General features: G+C 39.6%; 1 protein-coding gene across 1 annotated transcript in view; it reads right to left on the minus strand.

The window, feature by feature from the left end:
• cpsf2 (cleavage and polyadenylation specific factor 2) overlaps window positions 1-22,545 on the minus strand; it is a 43,499-nt gene that overhangs the window by 19,070 nt on the left and 1,884 nt on the right. The window contains exons 2-10 of the mRNA XM_072568329.1: window positions 19,384-19,559; window positions 14,374-14,533; window positions 13,599-13,704; window positions 11,892-12,021; window positions 10,730-10,845; window positions 9,537-9,724; window positions 3,206-3,496; window positions 2,256-2,356; window positions 508-708 (exon numbers count right to left, since the gene is read on the minus strand). Coding sequence (XP_072424430.1) covers window positions 508-708; window positions 2,256-2,356; window positions 3,206-3,496; window positions 9,537-9,724; window positions 10,730-10,845; window positions 11,892-12,021; window positions 13,599-13,704; window positions 14,374-14,533; window positions 19,384-19,532 — 1,442 coding nt within the window. The 5' untranslated portion in view covers window positions 19,533-19,559. The remainder of the gene's footprint in view (window positions 1-507; window positions 709-2,255; window positions 2,357-3,205; window positions 3,497-9,536; window positions 9,725-10,729; window positions 10,846-11,891; window positions 12,022-13,598; window positions 13,705-14,373; window positions 14,534-19,383; window positions 19,560-22,545) is intronic.

A 22,545-nucleotide genomic window follows, 5' to 3' on the forward strand; every position in this document is an offset into this window, starting at 1 on the left:
ATTATTGTAAAAATCTACAAGCTCACTGGATGTCATTGAGAGATTAAACAAATTATTCATATTCGAAGAAACAAATACGTACTGCAGGATAAAGCAAACAGAAAATGCGAAATTTAACTTCGCAACTGACAGAAATGTAACTCAGCAAGTCAGGAGAGAGAAACAGAATTAGTCTAGCAGACTGATAAAGGGATTTTGACCTGAAGCATGTTTGTTTCTCTCTCAACAGGTGGTGCATGTTGCTAAGTATTTCCAGCATTTTCTGTTTTCATTTCAAATTTCTATATTGTATTTTTGTACAAGAACCTCAGGATATGTCTATACACAAATTGTACCAAATAACTATAAGCGTTTTAAACAAGAAATTGGGAATATCACATTCATAAGGCATCTTGATTTATTTACAGACACCTCATATTAAATGCCTTTCACATTTTGAACTAAAGTTTGCCAAAAGATTTTTTAATGAATAGTATAGACATTTTAGGTTAGATTTATTCAGAATACCTTATTATTTCTCCATATTCATCCCACTTCATTCTTTCCTCTGTCGCTGGAAACATGGGGTATGATTTTTTAGCCTGTTTGAAAAAGCTTCCTTTGCGACTGCTCTCACTTTTCATCATGAGATCATGTTTGGTTTTTCCAGTCAAAGGTTGGTCCATGTCTTCTTCAACATCACTCTCATCACTGGAGTCAACATCTCGCCTACAGGGAAAAAAAAACAAGGACAACTATTAGTTTATTCCATACCTGAGAGAAATATTTCAATTCTATTAATTCCAGCATTTCATGTTTTACTTAAGATTTCCATTGTCTGCAACATCTCGCTTTTATAATCTATTAATTTAGTACCAAATAAATAAATGTCCTATAGTCACTGCAGGTTAAACTAACATTGAAATAACACAGTGAATTTTTGTTCAAAAGGTGAAATTTAAGTATACTTTAAACATGTAATGCTCATATTTTGTTACTTTGTTACCCTATAGTCTGATTTTGAATCGAAGCTGCTCTTGTCTATATTTTACAATGATTAGCAAAAAACCCTGTATATTATACAAAGAACCATTTTGAAAGTATTTTTTGTTATACAAAAAGTAATAGCATGTAGCTGGCACCACAATGTCTTCAAAATATCACAACATCTCATAAGTGACAGCATAATTTACAGGTGTATTATCTTTGGAACTGAGGCCACTTCAAATTTTAAAATGTATAATGGACAGCTTTAGTTCCTTTGGAATCATGCAAAGATTATGGAACAGTCAGGTCTCAATAATGGAGGTATATTTGGAGAACGATTGAAATTTCACCTGGCTAATGTGGGAACAGGAAACAACTGCAGAATTTGCCCTGAAGGTGATTAACTGAGGTACAGGCTGCGAAAGTAATGGATTTGATGAAGCATTTGGATGTTTCCCATTCATAGTTTATTTTTGCAACACAATGTTCAGCCAAGTATTCAAAAAATTTGACATCTATTTAGTTATACATCCAAAGTTTGATCCTTAATTTTGAGTCACATGCAATTAAACATTTAAGTTAATAAAGAGGAGTATGCCACATCAAAACTTTACAAAAGATTTGCAATCCAACTTTTCAAGGACAATTATGTCCGATTAAAGGTCTAATATCTTGAAGTCAAAGCTGGCTATAAATTGTAGCCATATTAAATTAGAACTCTACAACATAATTCTTTAAATGTGATTCAAAAAAATTACTATTTCAAAAAATTAGAAATAAAAATACAATATTTTAAAGTATCATTAGAAAACAAAAGTTTTGGTTTATAGTTGCTCAGTGTTGTTTTAACTAGTAGATCTTTCTTCCTGCAATGCATTTAGTCTCAGAACTGTGTAAATTCTGTGCCATCCACTTTGTCTATAACACAATAGACCATGGATAACAGTAATGTGGCCTTCGTCCAAGAATAAGAGCTGCAAAACCAGACTGCAATCTTCCTTAATTCTCTAAGCTTTGTTATAAGGTGAAAAATGGTAAACTGCTAACTGAGGCACAAAAGCAATGACAGGGTATATTTTGCATGTTTTGCGCATTAATTTTAGATGTGTTTATTCTTTTGGATTAATGTAAGGCCAAAGGTCCATACAATTATGAAATTTTCACTGACTGCTGAAAGATCACCAACATATTGTCTACAAAATGTTCCATATTATATCTTCAGAAAGCAATCATAATAAAAAAGCAACCCCAACCATTGCTTTGTCAGTTTTAACAACTCGAATACTCACTCCTTCTCTTGTTCCTGCTTTTTAGCTGCCTCTTTCTTGAGCTTTTCTTTCTCTAGATACTCTTCCAACTCTTTCCCTTCTAATTTTACACGACGTCTAATCTATTGGTGAAAAATTTAAAAACATCAGTGAAAGCTGACCCACAAATTATTACATACTTCAAGATTTAAATATTTTTAAAATCAGATGCTCAAACATACAGTTGATCAAGTCATAGTGGAACCCAATGAAAATAAATTAAAAGATGGTCTCCTGAGGACCAACCTTAAAATTCAGTTTGTTCCTACATAACCAATTTTCTCTCTTACAATCAACGTGAGTCGCATTTAATTCTTAAAAAATATATATACAAGAGTACATTGTTTGAAGCTCCATTATTACAGTATTCAAATTACATATTTAATGCATTTTTATTCAGTTAAAATAATTAAGATGCTACACAAAACATTAACTATAACTAAGCATTTAAAAATATACAATGGATAACAGTGCAGTTAATACAGAATGACTATTAAGATATTTGGAAAATTCTACCTCTGGCCAGTACAAAGCACTGACTTTCCAGGATACTGAATGACTGAACAGTGGAATGTAGGTTTTGGCAACAATTCTCCAGACAGTGAGCTCACATCATTAGGTGGACACAACACAAGAAATGTATTTTCCCTTAGGCAGAAAGCATGATACCCCATTTACTGCCATGTAGCTACCAAACTATCATTGGTGAAAATCTGGGAACCAATTGCCTTTCAAACAAAGGCGCAGGCCCATGGAAACTCAGGAAGTCATCCATTCCAGTTCATTTGTCAATTTTTGAAGATAAATTTCATTATTGGATTTAAATTACTTCATTCATTTCCATTTTGATTCTATTACACTCAAGATTTTTTCATCCGTACTTCATTAATACCTCCAATATGAAGCCTTTGTTTTTGCAGTTGCATTCTTACCTCTATATCCATTTTTTTGGTGTTAGGATTATCTATCAAGTACCGTGCCAGTGTTCCAGGTGTCGTTCTGTAAGTGAGAATTACAGAATTTTTTGGATCTTGGCACCATTGTATGAAAAGATCACGTGAAAACCCACATTCCATGTCCGACTGACTGGCTAATACAACCTTTGGACTGGGCACTCGGGCCAGGTCTGATAGGCTGTGGCACAAAGAAAGGTGACGAAACTGAAAGGGATTGTTTCGCTTGTCTTCAAAACATCTCATTAACTTGTCGCTCATCCATTCTACCTAAAATTGAAGAAATATCATTCAGTATTTTATTACTGTCCTAATACAACATCAACAAACTTAATTTGAGGTAAATGTTGCTATCAGCAGAACTTAAGTAAAACAGATTCAATATTTTAACAATAGAATGATTGTAAAGTGTTGCACACAAGGATTCACACAAGACTTTTGTTTTATCAAAAGAACATTCTAAAATTATTTTTAGCAGCAGTCAAAAAAGTTTGAAAAATGATTTCCAGTTAAGGTTACTGATCAGAATCAGATCTTTGTAACTAAACCAACTGACCACTATACACAAGTGTTACAAAGAAGAGAATTATTACACATGAAAAGAAAGCCACTGTTATTGTGGGAACATTCAAAAAGTGGAAGTCAAATCTGCTTATAAGTAAATGCTGTTATACAGAAACATATTTGCAAAACTTCCTCCTCCAGCGAGTTGTTTAATTGTCACCACCATTCACGACTGGAGGCAACTGGACTGCAAAGATTAGATTGATCTATTGGTTGTGAGATTACTTCGCTCTATCTTTGGTGAAGTGGGGATTATGTCAGGTCATAAGGTTAGAGATTGTGATTGAATATAATTCTGCTGATGATCCTTTCTGTGGATTTAAACCTTGCTGTGATGGGGAGGCTCGAGTCTTCCGTTGATCCCAACAGCAATACCATCAGGATTTCTCAGGTCCTGGTAGGGCCGTCCATGATGGTAAGGTCGGAGGGGAAGAAGAAGAAAAAGTCCAATCCAAGACAGTTCCTCAATGACAATTCAGGCAGAAGATGCTTGTGTAATATCAGTGGCTGAAACAGCGGATGAAGATTGCAGTAGTCAGGAGATCACCAGTCTTCGAGGTTTCCTTACCACTGGAACTGGATCAACCTTCCGTCAAGGACCATGTCTGTTAAAATCCAATAGCATTCCCACATGAAAGGATGTCCTACACAAGGTGTCTACCTAGAGGAATTCAATCCCACCACGCACACAACACAAGCCTTGCAGCGTTCGACAAGAGGTGACAGGGATAGGATTGAGAGATGTGGAAGTGTCTAGCTTCAGACCAGCATGTCGGCAATGGAGTTGACTCAGTTGTTTTGCTCTTGGAATAGGAACAGGACCGGACTTTGGCAGCTTTCTTCATGACTGAGCAGCCCTCTTCAGGATCCACTTTGCTCACCTGACATGGGCAAAGAGTCTAGAAAAGTAGTCTGTCACCAACATGGCTAGGAAACCATATACAGTGGTGGTTACATCTTCTGGAGAGGAAAAATCTGAGGGTCAATGCAGAACACATGGAATAGGATTGCTATCAAGAACAAACTCAACAACATTGGGAAGGAACCATCAGAAAGGAAGGACTCAGGAATTGTAACTCCAACAGGATTCTCCTGCTTACCTAATGTATGGGACACATCACCAACACACTGTTCCACCAAAATGACGAGTTTGACACTTCTTGGGGGCACCCATGATCAAAGGATTATTCAATCCCAAGACCTAAAGGACGTCCTCAACCAAAGCAATGACCAGTGCAGATAACTGCAGGGCAGGCACTGGCTCATCCACTCCTCCAAGTCCAACAAATGCCAACAGACTAAGCTAAAGACAAAGAAACAGTTCAGAGAAAGGTCAACACTGAGCAGCTTCAAGCGGCAAGCATACTAACGAACATCCAACAGTGTCATCACCAGAAACTCCACAGAGTTAATTTTAATGGACTGAGGAGATCTGCAAAGAGCTGAAGACAGCCAACATCTTATGCTTTGAAGAAACCAATGGCTACCAGACCAGGAAACACCAACACTGGTTTAATGAGAATGATCACATCATCCAAGACCTCATTGTTAATAAGAGGGAAGTTCTCCATGACCAGCAAAACAACATCATTAATGAGGCAAAATGGAGAACTCATCAAACAACAAAGGCAGTCACAAGGAAGAATTGGGGAAATCAAAAACCATGGTGAAGTGAGAAAGCTAAGGAGCTGCAACTCCTTGCTGATAAGCACGACGGCCAAGATATCTTCACTGCTACCAAGGCAATATATAGACTCAATACCTTGGCCTTAAACCAATGCGGAGCAAGTATGGCACCCTTTTCAGAAACAGAGTAAACATCAGCCCCTGATGGACAGAACACTTCAAAGAACTCTGAAGACATGATACAATCATCAATGAGGATGCGTTTGAGGAAATCCCCGAAATCTTCATCAAATGTGATCTTGGACTTCCACCTAGTGTGAAAGAAATTGAAACCTCCATTAGACACATGAAGAATGGAAAAGCTGCAGGAGTAGATGGGATTCCAGCAGAGATTTTCCAACTTGGAGGTGTACAGCTCACTTGTCACCTCCATCAACTGTTCCTGAACATCTGGGACAAAGAAGAAATCTTTGCTAATCTCAGAGATGCTGCCATCTCACTGTCTTCAAGGAATGGGACAAGTGGACTGTGGGAACTACCAAGGAGTATCACTACCCTCCATGGCCAAGGCGATCATTGCCTGAAACATTGCTAGGCGCCTTCTCTCAGTCTTGGAAGAAATCTTTTTTGAAAGCTGAGCCTTTTGAAAGACTTCCGACTAAACAATGTAACTATTGACTTAATTTTCACTGTTCGATAACTCAAGAGAAATGCCAGAATCAACACTAACCACACTACATGACCTTCATCTACGTAACCAAGACTTAGTCAATCAAGAAATGCTGATTGTGTTAAAGGCCAGCTTCCAAGTGAAACTCACCAATGTCCTCCTCCACCTCTACAACAAGATGACAGCGATGGTATGATGATATGACAGTATCTTTTGAGGTCAAGAAAGGAGTTAAGCATGAATGTGTCATCATCTTTTGCCTTTTCTGCACCTTCATCGACACCATTCTTCATCCTGTCAAGAACAAGCTTCCCAGTTTGTGGCCATGTTCACAGGATGGACAGACTACTATTCAACCTTAACCGTTGAAATCCAAGGAGGAAGAGACACTGATCTCACTTGTGGACCTTCACTAAGCAAATGACAATATCATCTCTGCTCTCTCAGAAAAGAAGCTTCAAAGCTCACTAAATGGTTTCACAGAAGCATTCCAAAGAATTGGTTGCCGCCTCAACCCCAATTTCAAGAAGACTCAAATCATTTATCAACTTGTCCCACATATAATTCTGGTCCATCTCCCCATTAAGATCAAAAGTGAAACCCTCCAAAATGGGAGCATTTCCCCTACCTGGAAAACTACCTGTTATCTAAGGCTGACATTGCTGCAGAGGTTCAATATCGCATCCAATCTGCAAGCATCATTTTCTGACACCTAAGGAGAGTCTTCAGTGACCCTGACATCCATGCTGATACCAAGATCCAAGGGTATAAGGCAGCCATTCTTCTGACTCTTCAATATGGCTCCCAAACGTGAACTCCCATGCAATGACAGCTTTGTTTGAGGCAAGCCTTCAGGGTAGGCTTTCCTTTGACTGTCTCTCATTCAAGTGCCTTCGTTGAACTGAGCAAAGCAAATTGCTTTAGCAGTTGGACATCTTAAGCATGTAGCCGAATCAGCAGAGCTGGTTTCAGATGATCTTGGACGCCTCCTTGAGACCTAGGAGAAATGAGGACTGCAGATACTGAAGATCAGAGTCGAGTGCGCGGTGCTGGAAAAGCACAGCAAGTCAGGCAGCATCCGAGGAGCAGGAAAATCGATGTTTCGAGCAAAAGCCCTTCATCGGGAAACCTGATGAAAGGCTTTTGCCTGAAAAGTCGACTCTCCTGCTCCTCAGATGCTGCTGGACCTGCTGTGCTTTTCCAGCGCCTCCTTGAGAAGTACTATCAAAGTCGTTGAGATGTATTCTGTGCATCAACTGAAGCAGCTAGCAGCACCAATATCGAGGCTACGATCATCCAAAACCAACTCTGCTGAGTTGACTACATGCTTAGGACGTCCACTAAAGCAAATAAATCGTTTCCACTCAGTTCAAGGCAGGCACTTGAATGAGAGGACAACAAAGGAAGGACATCCCTGAAAGCTTCCCTCAAAAAATGTAACACAGCTGTCAAAACATGGGAGACACGAGCTCATTAGAAACCAGTTTGAATGAACTGCCTGTTTGAAGGAACCCACTTCTTTGAGAACAACCGGCAGCATGAGGAAATACAGAAAAGGAACTTCAGAAAGGAATACCAATGATCTCAAGGCTAAGGACCAATTCCATCTTCCAGAAACATCTGCCAAATCTGCAGTTGGAAATCCGGCTCTGGGATCACGTTCATCAGCCACAGAAGGACCCACAGAACCAGGACAGTGACTCCAAATTTTTTAGGTAGAGAATGATATTCATTTAAGAGAGACTATAGATGACAATGGTATGGCTAATGATGGCCCACAGCACCTCACAGTGTTGATCGAGTGGGGGATATGTTGGGTCATAAGGTTGCACATTATGTTTCAGCTCAGTTCTGCTGATGGCCCACAAGTCTCATGGATGTCCAGTTCTGAGTTGCTAGATTGGTTTAAAATCTATTCCATTTAGCACAGTAGTAGAGCCATGTAGTAAGATGGAAGGTATGCTCAATGTGAATATGGGAGTTCCATCTTCCTAACAACTGTGCATTGTCACTCCTACCAATAATGCCATGGACACATTTGCAGCAAGTAGACTGGTAATGAATGAGGTCAAGTATGTTTTTCCCTCTAGTCAGTTTCTTCACTACTAGCCATTATTGGACACACTCCAGCAACTATATACTTTAGGATTTGTCCAGATCAGTCAGACGTGGTGCTGCCAAGCCACTTATGTTGATGGATATTGAAGTTCCTCACTCAGTACATTTTGCACACGTGCCACCTTCAGTGCTTGCTCCAAGTTATGTGTAACATGGAAAGGTAACGATTCATCAACCGAAGGGGTGCAGTACATGGCAACAGGTCGATCCTTTCCCATGTTTGATCTGATGTCATGGGGTCCAGATTCAATGTTGAGAATTGCTAAGGCAACAATCTCCTGACTGTACACCCCTGTGTCACTATCTTTGCTTTGCCACCAAGCAGACAAACCTAAGGATTGTGATAGTGGGTCTGTGACATCACCTGTAAGGTACAATTCCATGACTGTGACTACGTCAGACTATTCCCTGACTAGCTTGTGAGCGAGTTCTCCCAAATGTGACACTAGCTTCCAGATGCTGATATGGAGGATTTTGCAGGGCCAGCAGGCTGAGTGTGCCACTGTCGTTTCCAGTACTTAGGTCAATGCCAGATCATCCACCCAATTTCATTCCTTTAAGATGTTTTATTCGTTTTGATACAATAGACTAGACCAGTTCAGAAGCAGTTAACAGACAACCACATTGCTCGGGAGTCATATGTAGGCCACACCAAGTAAAGGTGGCAGTCATGAGGGAACCAAGCGAGTAATGGACAATGGTTTCATGATTATTATTAACATTTTGATTCTGGATTATTTAATTGAATTCACATTACAACATCTGCCAAGGTTGGATACAAACTGGACCCTAGATCTTTACTTAAGTTTCCATATTACTCGTCCAATAACAATAACACCATGCCATCACCTTCCCTTCTACCTATATATCCAAAAGCAATTCTACTGAAAGGTGGAAGCAAGAAATTATTTGTTTCTGTAAAATATTGCTTTTCGGTAATGGGCAGAAATGGAACATCTATAGCAATTTGTTCTTCAGATTTGACACCAATCAAATAATGCCATTTACTTAGGAAGTGCTGACATGTAAATTCTCCAACTGCTATTTCAAGTTGAACAGCTGAACACTAAATATCCTAACCTAAGTTATTAGTTTTCATAAGGTTAGTGGTAGATATGCCTTATTTTACATAAAACCTTTCCAATGATTTTGCATACTACCCTTGCTAAAAATATGACAACCTTTATATTTCAGTCCAATATTTTTTAAGAGTGAAGACAGAAACTGAGCTTTAACCCAATAAGTTTCTCGAATCAATGATAACTTGTAAAAATAGCAGTGGTTTGTTAGAATTAGCTAGAAACAGAACCGAGATAAAACTTCTAGACAAACCTGAGATTTAGAAAACTCCACTACATTATAGCTAACATTATTGAGCAAGGCAAGAGAATAGACACTTAGTCCAGCATCCTTTGTTCTCCAAATTTGATCGAGAAGTTGAGCTAGCTCCAGCACTCTGCCTGCAGTGTCCAGTGCAATTAGCACATTGCCATCGCCACGCAAAGTTTCCAGGACGTTGGCTACAAGGGAAAAACAAGTGGAGAGGAACATTGATAATGCTTCCATTGCAATAAAACAGTGGTAAATCTTACAACCTGCTGAATTAAAAATTTGAAAGGTCACACTTACTGCATGTCTAATTTAGAAACACCCAAATATACTCAGATATGCTTCATGTACTCATTGCTCAACTCTCATGTGTATAAGGAACCCTGTTTCCATATTTGCTCTTATGGGACAAAAGAGAACACTCTGCTTGTTACTCTTTGTTTCATGTTCCCTTGAATATCCCCTGGTTTTGCTCTCATCTGCCCCTGCTTTCTGACAACATACACTTAAAAAATAAAAAAAAACTGCATTTTCAAAAATATCTCAAGATTATTGATGGCACGCTACAACATCTAACTGGGAAAGAAGAAATCAGCACATCATAATTTTGCTGGAATAGGAAACACCAACATAAGGAGGGATACTAGTCTGAAATAAAGTTCAACAGGACAGAAATGGAAGATTGAAGCAAACATAGCAAGTGCTCACAAAATAATGGCCTAGGTATTCCATGCTTAATAGTGGCAAACACTGGGTCACATTCAAATCTGAAGTTCCAAGGAGCCAACTTACATGGAACATGTTCACCAGAACTGGCTCTGTGGGAGTCACCACTGGTGGTTCCACCAAGACTTGTTAACATGTAAGTTTGAAGTTTGCCCCAAACTTAGTCACATTTTTACTTACTGGTACTTCTAATACCTCCCAATTTACCACCAATTCCCTATCCCCTATTGGCATTCCCAACTCATACTGTCCTCATAATATCCTCACATGATGTGAATGTTCAAATATTTCAGAAATTTAACAACTAGAAAACATTGTATCATGAAAACATGAAACAATCCCTTATATCTCTCTGAACCTATGTCTAAAAGCACAAAAGATTTAAGCTGTGCTCCAATGTAACAATAATACTGGTCTGTGTTTGGTGTAAGATGTTCTAAATGTATACCATCAATTGTTGAGCTACATACTGAGCAATTGTTCATCTCGTTGCTTTCTTCGTGGCTGAACATAGGTTGCATTGAATGAATCTGTGATGAGTAATGAGGGCCGGCTAATCATTTCCAGTGAACACCCATTCAGATGGCTAAGAAATAAAATAAACAATTAGCTTGTAAACAGTACCATCAACAATTACTTTTGAAACTGGATTCACCAAGGGCTGAAGCATATATATGAGTGTGACATTTTTAGCAATGTGCCTGCAAAGTTCAAATATTTCAGATATTGATTTGGAAACTAGAACCAGTCATATCATGAAGATCTGTCTTGACTGAAACAGCATAACATGTGTATCAGCATTTGCATGCGCAAGTCATGTGGAGTGAAAAAATCAGCTCAAAAGGATAAAGAAATAATTCTAGTACTTGATAATTTTTCACAAATATATTTTAAGGCTAATTTTGTTTCCTAGACTGCACATCAGTTAATACTGGATTGGTGGTACTGGGGGAGCACAGCAGTTCAGGCAGCATCTAAGGAGCAGCGAAATCGACGTTTCAGGCAAAAGCCCTTCATCAGGAATAAAGGCAGTGAGCCTGAAGCGTGGAGAGATAAGCTAGAGGAGGGTGGGGGTGGGGAGAGAGTAGCATAGAGTACAATGTCACCCATTGTACTCTATGCTACTCTCTTCCCACCCTCCTCTAGCTTAACTCTCCACGCTTCAGGGTCACTGCCTTTATCCCTGATGAAGGGCTTTTGCCCGAAACGTCGATTTCGCTGCTCCTCGGATGCTGCCTGAACTGCTGTGCTCTTCCAGCACCACTAATCCAGTATTTGGTTTCCAGCATCTGCAGCTATTGTTTTTACCTTTTGCACATCAGTTAATACTGCATCTTCTTTCCAAGCAATTGAGGATTTTTTCCACGTAAACTCTAACCTTATTTCTACTATGCAAAAGATAAATGGGCATATATGAAAAAATTTGGGGGGGGGGGGGGGTTATCGAAAAGAGACAGAGTAATCTGATAATAACACACAGACACTTTATTATCAAAGCACACTGTTCCTCGTGAGCTGAGCCTCAGTTTTCTTGAAAGCTTTTGAAGATCTTACTGCCCAGTGTGGTAGGAGTTCTTTTTGCAATAATTAAATATTGCATGCTGCTGAGCTGAAATTAGCAATGTTACTCACATTTCTCTCTTATGGTTAAAGTCAACCGCATACACAATCTCCTCTTCTCCATCTTTTACAATTTTCCAGATTGTTCCTCCAATCATATGACCTGCAGGCAAAGGAGTTATGGATAAACCATGTCCTTTACCTTGAATAAAGAAAAAAAATAAATTAGCAAATGAATGTGAAAGGTGGCAGTTCACATAGTGCATTTTAAAATACATGTTGCAGTAGAAATCTGTCACATTCCTTACAAGTACATAATTAAATATATGCTTCCAGCCTATACACAAAATGAGAGACCCGAGGACTAACAGAAATTGAGCCTCTTTTTCTAAATTTTCTATCAATTCTAAACTGCCAGTGCCTGTCATACTACCAGAGGCAGCACATCAATTTACTGGAATCCAAGTGAGGTCAGCTCCCTCAATAGGGGAAACCCCTGTCTAAATGCTAGGGTTAAAAATGTGAGAACTGGCAATATTTCACAGGAGTACTATAGAACTGGCTTTCCTGCTTCTCTTAGCTCCAGGTCAAAGTCAGAGAATTAAAACATTAAATTTTTTGGTGTTATCTCCAGTAGTTTCCTTATGGACTACAGAATACTCTGCTTTCCTCAGTGCATTCAAAGTTGTTTGAGAGCTGGTGAAATTAATTTAGATATTCAAAAGTCCTCATGCCCACTTTAGATGCACGTCAGATACCTGGGAAACTTTCTTATACCACATGCCCCAAGCACAAATCAGGTATGGAATACTACTCTCACCACTCATATTTTGTGCCTGAGTCGAACACTTCAGTCCTATTGACTAATCTGAAATCATTTTTAGATTATTTTTCAGTTATATTTTGCCTTCAATGGAATGGAAAGAGGGCAAAAGAAGGAGTTTTTAATGTTCTGCATAATGCCCCAGCCAAGAAGTCAATCAGTGCCATGTCCATGACAATACTGCAACGTAATTCAAAAAATCAACTGACTCTGTGGAGAAGTACTCTTGAGTAAACTTTGACTTTACCTCTTGCCCTTTGGTGTCAACTATAGCTATGAGTCGCACTCTTGTCTCTGATCAGGAGGTTGTGGATTCAAGTCCAACTCCAGAATTTTGAACACAAAATCCAGACTGTCACTTCAGGTGCATTACTCAGGTGCAACACAAATTCCCATATTTTGTTAAGGTTTTAATTATTTTTATAATTGTTCAAAGAGGTGCCATCTTGTGTACATGACATTAAAATTAGCATGGTTTTCCCTCAGTTAGGTGAAAAAGTTCCGTTGTCAGAATTTGATGAAGAATTCTGTCTGCAGTCTTTGTCAATCCACAAGTTTTAAATAAAGTATCTGGTGATTATCATGTTGATGTTTACGGGACCGTGCTGTACGCAATCTAACTGCCACATTTCCTACCATATAACAATGACTATTTTTCAAATTTAGATAATAGGATGCAAAGTACTCTGAAACATCCTGAGATCATAAATAAAATTGCACTTGTATAGATTTTTAAAGTTCTCAGGTGAAACAGATGCATGACAGACCTCCATCAATCCAGCTGAGGCTGAAACTCATGTATGCCCAGGACATGGAGGCATGAACTCCTTGGCATCCATTTGCTCCAACACAGTGGCATCAACCCAAACCACCAACGTAAAATGTTGATTATTTAGAGAATAACATTAATCGATATGACTTCTGGATTTCTAACCAAGCATTGTTTTTGGACATACCTTTTAAGTTAACAATCTGGGAATATTTCAGTTGCTGAATCTTATCAAATGCTGCATCTACATCATCCAAAGTAAACAGGGAGAACTCTTCAGTGTTGTGTCGAGACTTGTAAGAAAAAAGAATTAATCGATTTGCAATTTTCCAGGAGCAAATTATGAGCCTAATACTTTAACAATGAAAATGAACTAAAATAAACATATTTTGTTAGGTTTTGGAGAAGATTTGTAGCTCGGGTGCTCGTTGTTGTGGTTCTGTTCGCCGAGCTGGAAATTTGTGTTGCAGACTTTTCGTCCCCTGTCTAGGTGACATTCTCAGTGCTTGGGAGCCTCCTGTGAACAGCCAGGAAATTCCTTGAGGCATGGCACTCATCCAATGATTCAATCAACAAGCACATCGATCTGGACCCAATATACCGGCCACTGCAGCGCACAGCTGGAACTGACAACCGGAAGCGGCAGATACAAATCACTATAAATGCCGAGGAAACATCACAGAAGCGCTTCATAGGAGCCTCCCAAACACTGAGGATGTCACCTAGACAGGGGACAAAACGTCTGCAACACAAATTCCCATATTTTGTTAAGGTTTTAATTATTTTTATAATTGTTCAAACAAAAAAAATCATACAGCAGGCTGAACAGAAAAACTTGCTGCAGCTGGCAGTTCCTGTGATCACAATAGGCATGTAGTTACCACCCAATTCTAGGTGTTGCAAAAAGTGAGTAATGGAAGAATGAAGTGAATATATACACAGATATCCTCTAATTAACTCACCTGATACAGATCATACATAAACATCTGTCCCATTTTGTAAACTGGAATTGTGGCATAAATTGCACAATTTAAACCCAGCCTTCCAACAGCATAAGGAAGAGCTCCCAAGTGTAAGGGATCAGGATGAGAAAGGAGGATTGCATCAACCAAATGAACATATCTGCAACAAAAGTTACACTGCATTGTAAGATTGCCACAACTAATTAACTTCATGTCTAATTGATCATTTTACTCATATGAGAAAACACAACAAGTCTTTCTGAAAACTATACTTTTTAAATTGGCTCTCAGAAATTAAGCAACTGCTGATTTGAAGTTCAGGTCAAATGCGAAACAAATCTGCAAAAATAGAGAATTGATAAAACTGCTATTGCTTTGTTTTTATTTTACTAAAATCAGACAACTTTTGAATCATGATTTGCTAAATTTCTGAGGAATGTAGTGGATTATGTTTTACCTCAGCACAACATACCATGCGATATATTGAACAATACTGAAGACTGGAACAGATATTTCAGTCTTAGGGATAAATTAGGCAACATTCTCGATTTTGGAAAGGTGCAGAAGCCACAGGGTCGTAGTCATGGGCGACTTCAACTTCCCAAATATTGATTGGAAGCTCTTTAGATCAAGTAGATTGGATGGGGCGGTGTTTGTGCAGTGTGTCCAGGAAGCTTTTCTAACGCAGTATGTAGGGTGTCCAACCAGAGGGGAGGCCATATTGGATTTGGTACTCGGTAATGAACCGGGACAAGTGGTGGGCTTGTTAGTGGGTGAACATTTTGGTGATGGTGACCACAATTCACCTTGGTTATGGAGAGAGATAGGTGCGCACAACAAGGAAGATTTTACAATTGGGGGAAGGGAAATTACGATGCTGTAAGACAGGATTTGAGGAGCATAGGCTGTCAGGGAAGGATGTGGTGGAAATGTGGAACTTTTTCAAGGAGCAGATACGACGTGTCCTTGATATGTATGTACCGATCAGGCAGGAAAGAAATGGTCGTGTGAGGGAGCCTTGGTTGACGAGGGAGGTTGAATGTCTAGTAAAGAGGAAGAAGGAGGCTTACATAAGGTTGAGGAAACAGGGTTCAGACAGAGCAGTGGAGGGATACAGGATAGCCAGAAGGGACCTGAAGAAAGGGATTAGGAGAGCTAAGAGAGGGCATGAAAAATCCTTGGCAGATAGGATCAAGGATAACCCCAAGGCATTTTATGCGTATGTGAGAAACCTGAGAATGACGAGAACGAGGGTAGGTCCGATCAAGGACAGTAGTGGGAGACTGTGTATTGAGTCGGAAGAGATAGGAGAGGTCTTGAACAAGTACTTCTCTTCAGTATTTACGAACGAGAGGGACCGTATTGTTGAAGAGGAAAGTGTGAAACGGACTGATAAGCTAGAAGAGATACCTGTTAGGAAGGAAGATGTGTTGGACATTTTGCACAACTTGAGGATAGACAAGTCCCCCGGGCCTGACGGGATATATCCTAGGATTATGTGGGAAGCAAGAGAGGAAATTGCAGTACCGTTGGCAATGATCTTCTCGTCTTCACTGGCAACTGGGGTGGTACCAGGGGACTGGAGAGTAGCGAATGTTGTGCCCCTGTTCAAAAAAGGGAATAGGGATAACCCCGGGAATTACAGGCCAGTTAGTCTTACTTCTGTGGTAGGCAAAGTAATGGAAAGGGTACTGAGGGATAGGATTTACAAGTATCTGGAAAGACACTGCTTGATTAGGGACAGCCAGCACGGATTTGTGAAGGGTAGGTCTTGCCTTACAAGTCTTATTGAATTCTTCGAGGAGGTGACCAAGCATGTGGATGAGGGTAGAGCAGTGGATGTAGTGTACATGGATTTTAGTAAGGCATTTGATAAGGTTCCCCATGGTAGGCTTATGCGGAAAGTCAGGAGGCATGGGATAGAGGGAAATTTGGCCAATTGGATAGAAAACTGGCTAACCGGTCGAAGGCAGAGAGTGGTGGTAGATGGTAAATATTCAGCCTGGAGCCCAGTTACAAGTGGAGTTCCGCAGGGATCAGTTCTGGGTCCTCTGCTGTTTGTAATCTTTATTAATGACTTAGATGAGGGAGTCGAAAGGTGGGTCAGTAAATTTGCAGATAATACGAAGATAGGTGGAGTTGTGGACAGTGAGGAGGGCTGTTGTCGGCTGCAGAGGGACTTAGATACGATGCAGAGCTGGGCTGAGGAGTGGCAGATGGAGTTCACCTGCCAAGTGTGAGGTTGTCCATTTTGGAAGAACAAATAAGAATGCGGAATACAGGGTTAATGGTAGGGTTCTTAGTCAGGTGGAGGAACAGAGGGATCTTGGGGTCTATGTACATAGATCTTTGAAGGTTGCCACTCAGGTGGATAGAGTTTGTAAGAAGGCCTATGGAGTATTATCGTTCATTAGCAGAGGGATTGAATTCAAGAGTCGTGAAGTGATGTTGCAGCTGTACAGGACTTTGGTTAGGCCACAGTTGGAGTACTGTGTGCAGTTCTGGTCGCCTCACTTTAGGAAAGATGTGGAAGCTTTGGAGAGGGTGCAGAGAAGATTTACCAGGATGTTGCCTGGAATGGAGAATAGGTCGTACGAGGATAGGTTGAGAGTGCTAGGCCTTTTCTCATTGGAACGGTGAAGGATGAGGGGTGACTTGATAGAGGTTTATAAGATGATCAGGGGAATAGATAGAGTAGACAGTCAGAAACGTTTTCCCCGGGTACAACAGAGTGTTACAAGGGGACATAAATTTAAGGTGAAGGGTGGAAGGTATAGGGGAGATGTCAGGGGTGGGTTCTTTACCCAGAGAGTGGTGGGGGCATGGAATGCACTGCCCGTGGGAGTGGTAGAGTCAGAATCATTGGCGACCTTTAAGCGGCATTTGGATAGGTACATGGATGGGTGCTTAATCTAGGTTAGAAGTTCGGCACAACATCGTGGGCCGAAGGGCCTGTTCTGTGCTGTATTGTTCTATGTTCTATGTTCTATGTTCTATTTAATGAAATTTGAGCTCAAGTACAGAGGCACCAGAACCATAACGAAATATTAAACGGTATGGATAAAATATAGTCAGATTACAATGTCAAATTAAACCAAAACCATAGAAACTAAAGATATAAATTGCACAAGGGCAATACTTATACAGTTAATGGAGAGCCCTGGGTAGTGCTGTCAAACAGAAAGACATAAGGGTTCGGGTACATAGTTCTTGAAAGTCACAGATAGACAGAGTGGTTAAGAAGTCGCTTAACATATTTGCCTTCATTTCTCAGATCATGGAGCTGGGGCGTCATTTTTCAGTTGTACAAGACATTGGTGAGGTCACTTTTAGAGTACTGCTATAGGAAGGATAAAATTAAATTGGAGAGGGTTCAAAGAGATTTACAAAGATGTTGGTGGGACTGGATTAGAATAGTTGTTTGAAGGGCCAGATGGCCTACTCCTGCTCCTGGTTCTTTTAGGGAGAGGCTGCATAGGCTGGGACTTTTTCTACTGGAACTTAGGAAATTGATGGGTGACTTATTGAGGTTTATAAAATTGTGAGGTTCATAAATAAGGAGAGTAGCAACGGTATTTTCTCTAGGGTACGTGTGTTCAAATATAGAATATATATTTTTAAGATATGAAGAGAAAGATTTAAAAGCAGCCTGAGGGGCAACATTTTCACACAGTTCTTATGTGGAATGAACTGCCAGAGGAAGTTGTAGATGCAGGTACAGTTACAACATTTAAAAGACATTTGTACAGATACATGAATAGGAAAGGTTAGATGCTTGTGGGTCAAATACAAGCAAGTGGGACTAGTTTAGTTTGGGAAACTTGGTCGGCATGGACCAGTTGGACCTAAGGTTCTTTTTCCGTGCTCATGACTACAACTCTAAATTAGAGCCAGTAAAATGCAACTTCAAGACAGATGGAGGAAAAAGTATTTTTAACGTGGCCATGAAAATATTGATTTTATCGTAAGTATAGTTAGATGGAGCTTTTAATAAATGAAGGGTATACTTTTCAATAAACTAAATGATATTTTCATTGAATTTTCCTATGTCCAATAATGTTTGAAAGAAACTTTAGTTGAAAAATAGATAAAAATTTGAATCTGTCTCAAATGCTTTAATTGTGAGTAGTCTACATAAGTTCACGGTTTCAGGTGGCACGCAAAAAATGGATATTTGGAAAAGGTCGTCAATGAATAAGTAAATAACATCATTTCTAATTATGCTAGAAGATTCTATTACCTCAGTCGCACATTACAAAATCACTAGCTTTATCTTATGTGGACCTGGCATTCAGCCTCTCGATTCTTATCCATCAGTCAATTAGATCAGGGCTGATCTGCACTTTAACTCACCTTTTCTTGGCATTCACTAATATTTTTACTTGATAAAAGTCTATCAATCTAGATTTCTAAATGGGAGGACCAAAGCCGATACTTTCAGCCTCTGCCACAAACACTATTCCAAAGCATCAACCCTATTCCCCTCCAGTTAGTGGCTTAGATTAACCCAGAACATCTGCAACTGCAGCTTCCTATTCAATCTTGGGCTGAGCTACCACTTCAACCACCAAAGTATCACCTACCCTCCACCTCAGTTCATCTTCTGCTGAAACCCTCATCCATGCTCTTCTATATCCAAATTGCACTCCTACAATGTTTACCCAAGTAGCCTCTCATTTTCCACTTTTTGTGAACCTGAGCTTGTCCAAAACACTGCTCCATCAATTTTAATACATGTTGTCATGTTCTCCCATTGCCACTTTCACCAAAAATGGCACATGACCCAGTAACACATCAAATTTAGAATGTGACTCTATATGTCCAAGTTTCCCAAAGCCCGACTCATTCACAACTCTATAACTTCATCCATTCCTACAATCCTTCAGGAATTTTGCACTCTTCTAAATATTATCTATTGTACGTTACCAGTTTCTTTCAGCCCAGCATTTTGGGCCGAGTTTTCAAATACTTTGCATTAAATTATGTCATGATAAATAATAGTTTGCTTACTTTTTCAGTGCATCGATTATATCCATGGAGAAGCTTTCATCCCAGCCACAATCAAGCAAAAAGCGGAACTCATCCACCTGCAGCATATAGCACAGAGCTGATTCCTCCTGGACTCCAGAAATAGTGGTCAGTTTGATGATAGATGTCATTGTTGATTTTAAAATAAACAATTACCCCTGGTAAAATGGAGAAAAATTGACACATTCAAATAACTTATAAGCATTTAAACAGAAGCAAATAAGAACCATTAGATATCAATGTATTCAAAAGATTACATCGAATATATGGTGCAGAAACAGACCACGAAGTGCAACCAAGTCCATGTGCTACTCAAACTTTCACCCTCATCTAAAACTATTGAATAATTGATTGATTTATTGTCATGTGTACCGAAGAACAGCCAAAAGCTTTGTTAACGAGCAGTACAGGCAGATTACAATAAGCAAGGATGCACAGATCAAAAGGACTTAGATAGAGGCATACTGGTTACATTTCAACAGGGTGTGCGCTAGGCAAGATCAACACTAGCAAGGTCAGCATTGTTTGAGGCCAGTAATTATTACAGATTTAGAATTTAAGTTTACAAGTGTAGAATGCTTCTAAGAAATGTTAGAGTTCGATCTGCTGTAGGGAGCTCTCAAGGAGTCATACACTGTCAGCACCATCTTGAATCAGGGACACCAGAAACATCATAACCTGTTATATGATTCTCCCTTACATGCTCATCTAGGTTCCCTCTAAATGCATCTACACTATTCGCTTCAACCAATATTATATTAATTCAGTAGCTAAATTTAAAGTCATTTATTCTTAATTAAATTAAGTCCTGCCCAAAGATCTTTCAGCTTCAGTGATAAACGGTTTAATGTTTTGGTGTTACGCACAAAGGCCTGCAACTCTTAAAGATTACTGAAGAAGTGCAGCTTGTAAATTTCATCTGCCATCGTCTCTTCTATCTTCCTAAAGGATTCAAAATAATCACATTTTCTGGATGAGCTGTGAGATTAAGCCCGAACAGACATATTAGGTACAAAAGTCAGTAAAAGAGGAGCACTGGGAACTATGTTTGCTGCTATGTCAAGTTGCTTCTACTGTAACCTTTCATTCCACTGAAATTTACATGGATTGTTATCCATTTCTTTATATCTACCTGACAATGAGTTACCCACCCTGCATTCCAGGCCTCGTTTGGGTTCAACATTATTCCATGCTTTTGTATTCCACACCTCTAGCTTTAAAGAATTTGTTTTGCTTTCTTTCAAAAAGGGTTTACTTGTCTTATGATCATTAGTTAACCAAGCTACTCCACAGTGAAGTTCCAACACTCATCCATTCAAATATTTTACTTCCAAAATTTATTGCTCCACATTTTTCCATATCTGCCAACTGTTGCTGTCTATCCATTTCACTAATCTATGACCTTCTGCAGAACTTCACAATTCCGTCATTATTTGACCATGTGCTCAGCATTTTTGGATTTTTCTAGGTTTTTGTGGTGCAGTGGCAGTAGCTATACCACTGGACCAGGAGGCCCCATTTCAAGTCCCATCTGTTCCAGAGATGTAACTGAACAAGTTGATTAAAAATATCTGTTTAGATATTCTTCTAGATCTTTTATACAAAAGATAGATTTGAGAAACCCTAATACAGATCCCATGTCTATTAAACCCAATTATGATTTCTGTAAGCATGTTGTAAAATAAATAATTTTATTTAAAGTTATAGAGCTCTCACAAAATTCCACCTTACTATAGAATTACTTTTTATAAGTATTAATACAAATTAGTCCTAGTAAGCACAAGTGTGCCACACTGTCAGCACAACTGACAATCCTAAATTCGTTGTCAGAGCAATTATTTGCACATTCAGGATTATTTAGCACACATTGTCAAATTTCAGAATCATTTAGAGTCACAGAGATGTACAGCATGGAAACAGACCCATCGGTCCAATTTGCCCATGCCAACCAGATATCCCAACCCGATATCCCAACCCAATCTAGTCCCACCTGCCAGTACCTGGCCCATATTCCTCCAAACTCTATTCATATACCCATCCAGATGCCTTTTAAATGTTGCAATTGTACTAGCCTCCACCACTTCCTCTGGCAGCTCATTCCATATACATACCACCCTCTGAGTGAAAATGTTGCCCCTTACGTCTCTTTTATATCTTTCCCCTCTCACCTTAAACTTATGCCCTCTAGTTCTGGACTCCCCCACCCCAGGGAAAAGAAATAGGACTATTTATCCTATCGATGCCCCTCATGATTTTATAAACCTCTGTAAGGTCACCCCTCAACCTCCAATGCTCCAGGGAAAACAGCCCTAGCCTATTCAACCTCTCCTATAGCTCAAATCCTTCAACCCTGGCAACATCCTTGTAAATCTTTTCTGAACCATTTCAAGTTTCACAACATCTTTCCAATAGGAAGGAGACCAGAATTGCACACAATATTCCATTAGTCGCCTAACCAATGTCCTGTACAGCCGCAACATGACTTCCCAACTCCTGTACTCAATACTCTGACCAATAAAGGAAAGCATACCAAACACCTTCTGCACAATCCTATCTACCTGCGACTCCACTTTCAAGCAGCAACAAACCTGCACTCCAAGGTCTCTTTGTTCAGTTAAGTGTATAAGTCCTGCTAAGATTTGCTTTCCCAAATTTCCCTCGCATTTATCTAAACTAAACTCCACCTGTTACTACTCAGCTCATTGATCCATCTGACCAAGATCCCTTTGTAGTCTGAGGTAATCTTCTTCTCTGTCCACTACACCTCCCATTTTGGTGTCATCTGCAAACTTAGTAATTATACCTCCTATGTTCACATCCAAATCATTTATGTAAATGATGAAAAATAGTGGATCCAGCACTGATCCTTGTGGCACTCCACTGGTCACAGGCCTCCAGTCTGAAAAACAACCCTCCAACAGCACCCTATGTCTTCTACCTTTGAGCCAGTTCTGTATTCAAATGGCTAGTTCTCCCTGTGTTCCATGAGATCTAACTTTGTTCAGCAGTCTCTCATGGGAACCTTGTCAAATGCCTTACTGAAGTCCACATAGTTCGCGTTCACCGCTCTGCCCTCATCAATCCTTTGTTACTTCTTCAAAAAATTCAATCAAGTTTGTAAAACATGATTTCCCATGCACAAAT

The sequence above is a fragment of the Chiloscyllium punctatum genome, chromosome 4, assembly GCF_047496795.1.
Source record: "Chiloscyllium punctatum isolate Juve2018m chromosome 4, sChiPun1.3, whole genome shotgun sequence".
Taxonomy (NCBI): domain Eukaryota; kingdom Metazoa; phylum Chordata; class Chondrichthyes; order Orectolobiformes; family Hemiscylliidae; genus Chiloscyllium; species Chiloscyllium punctatum.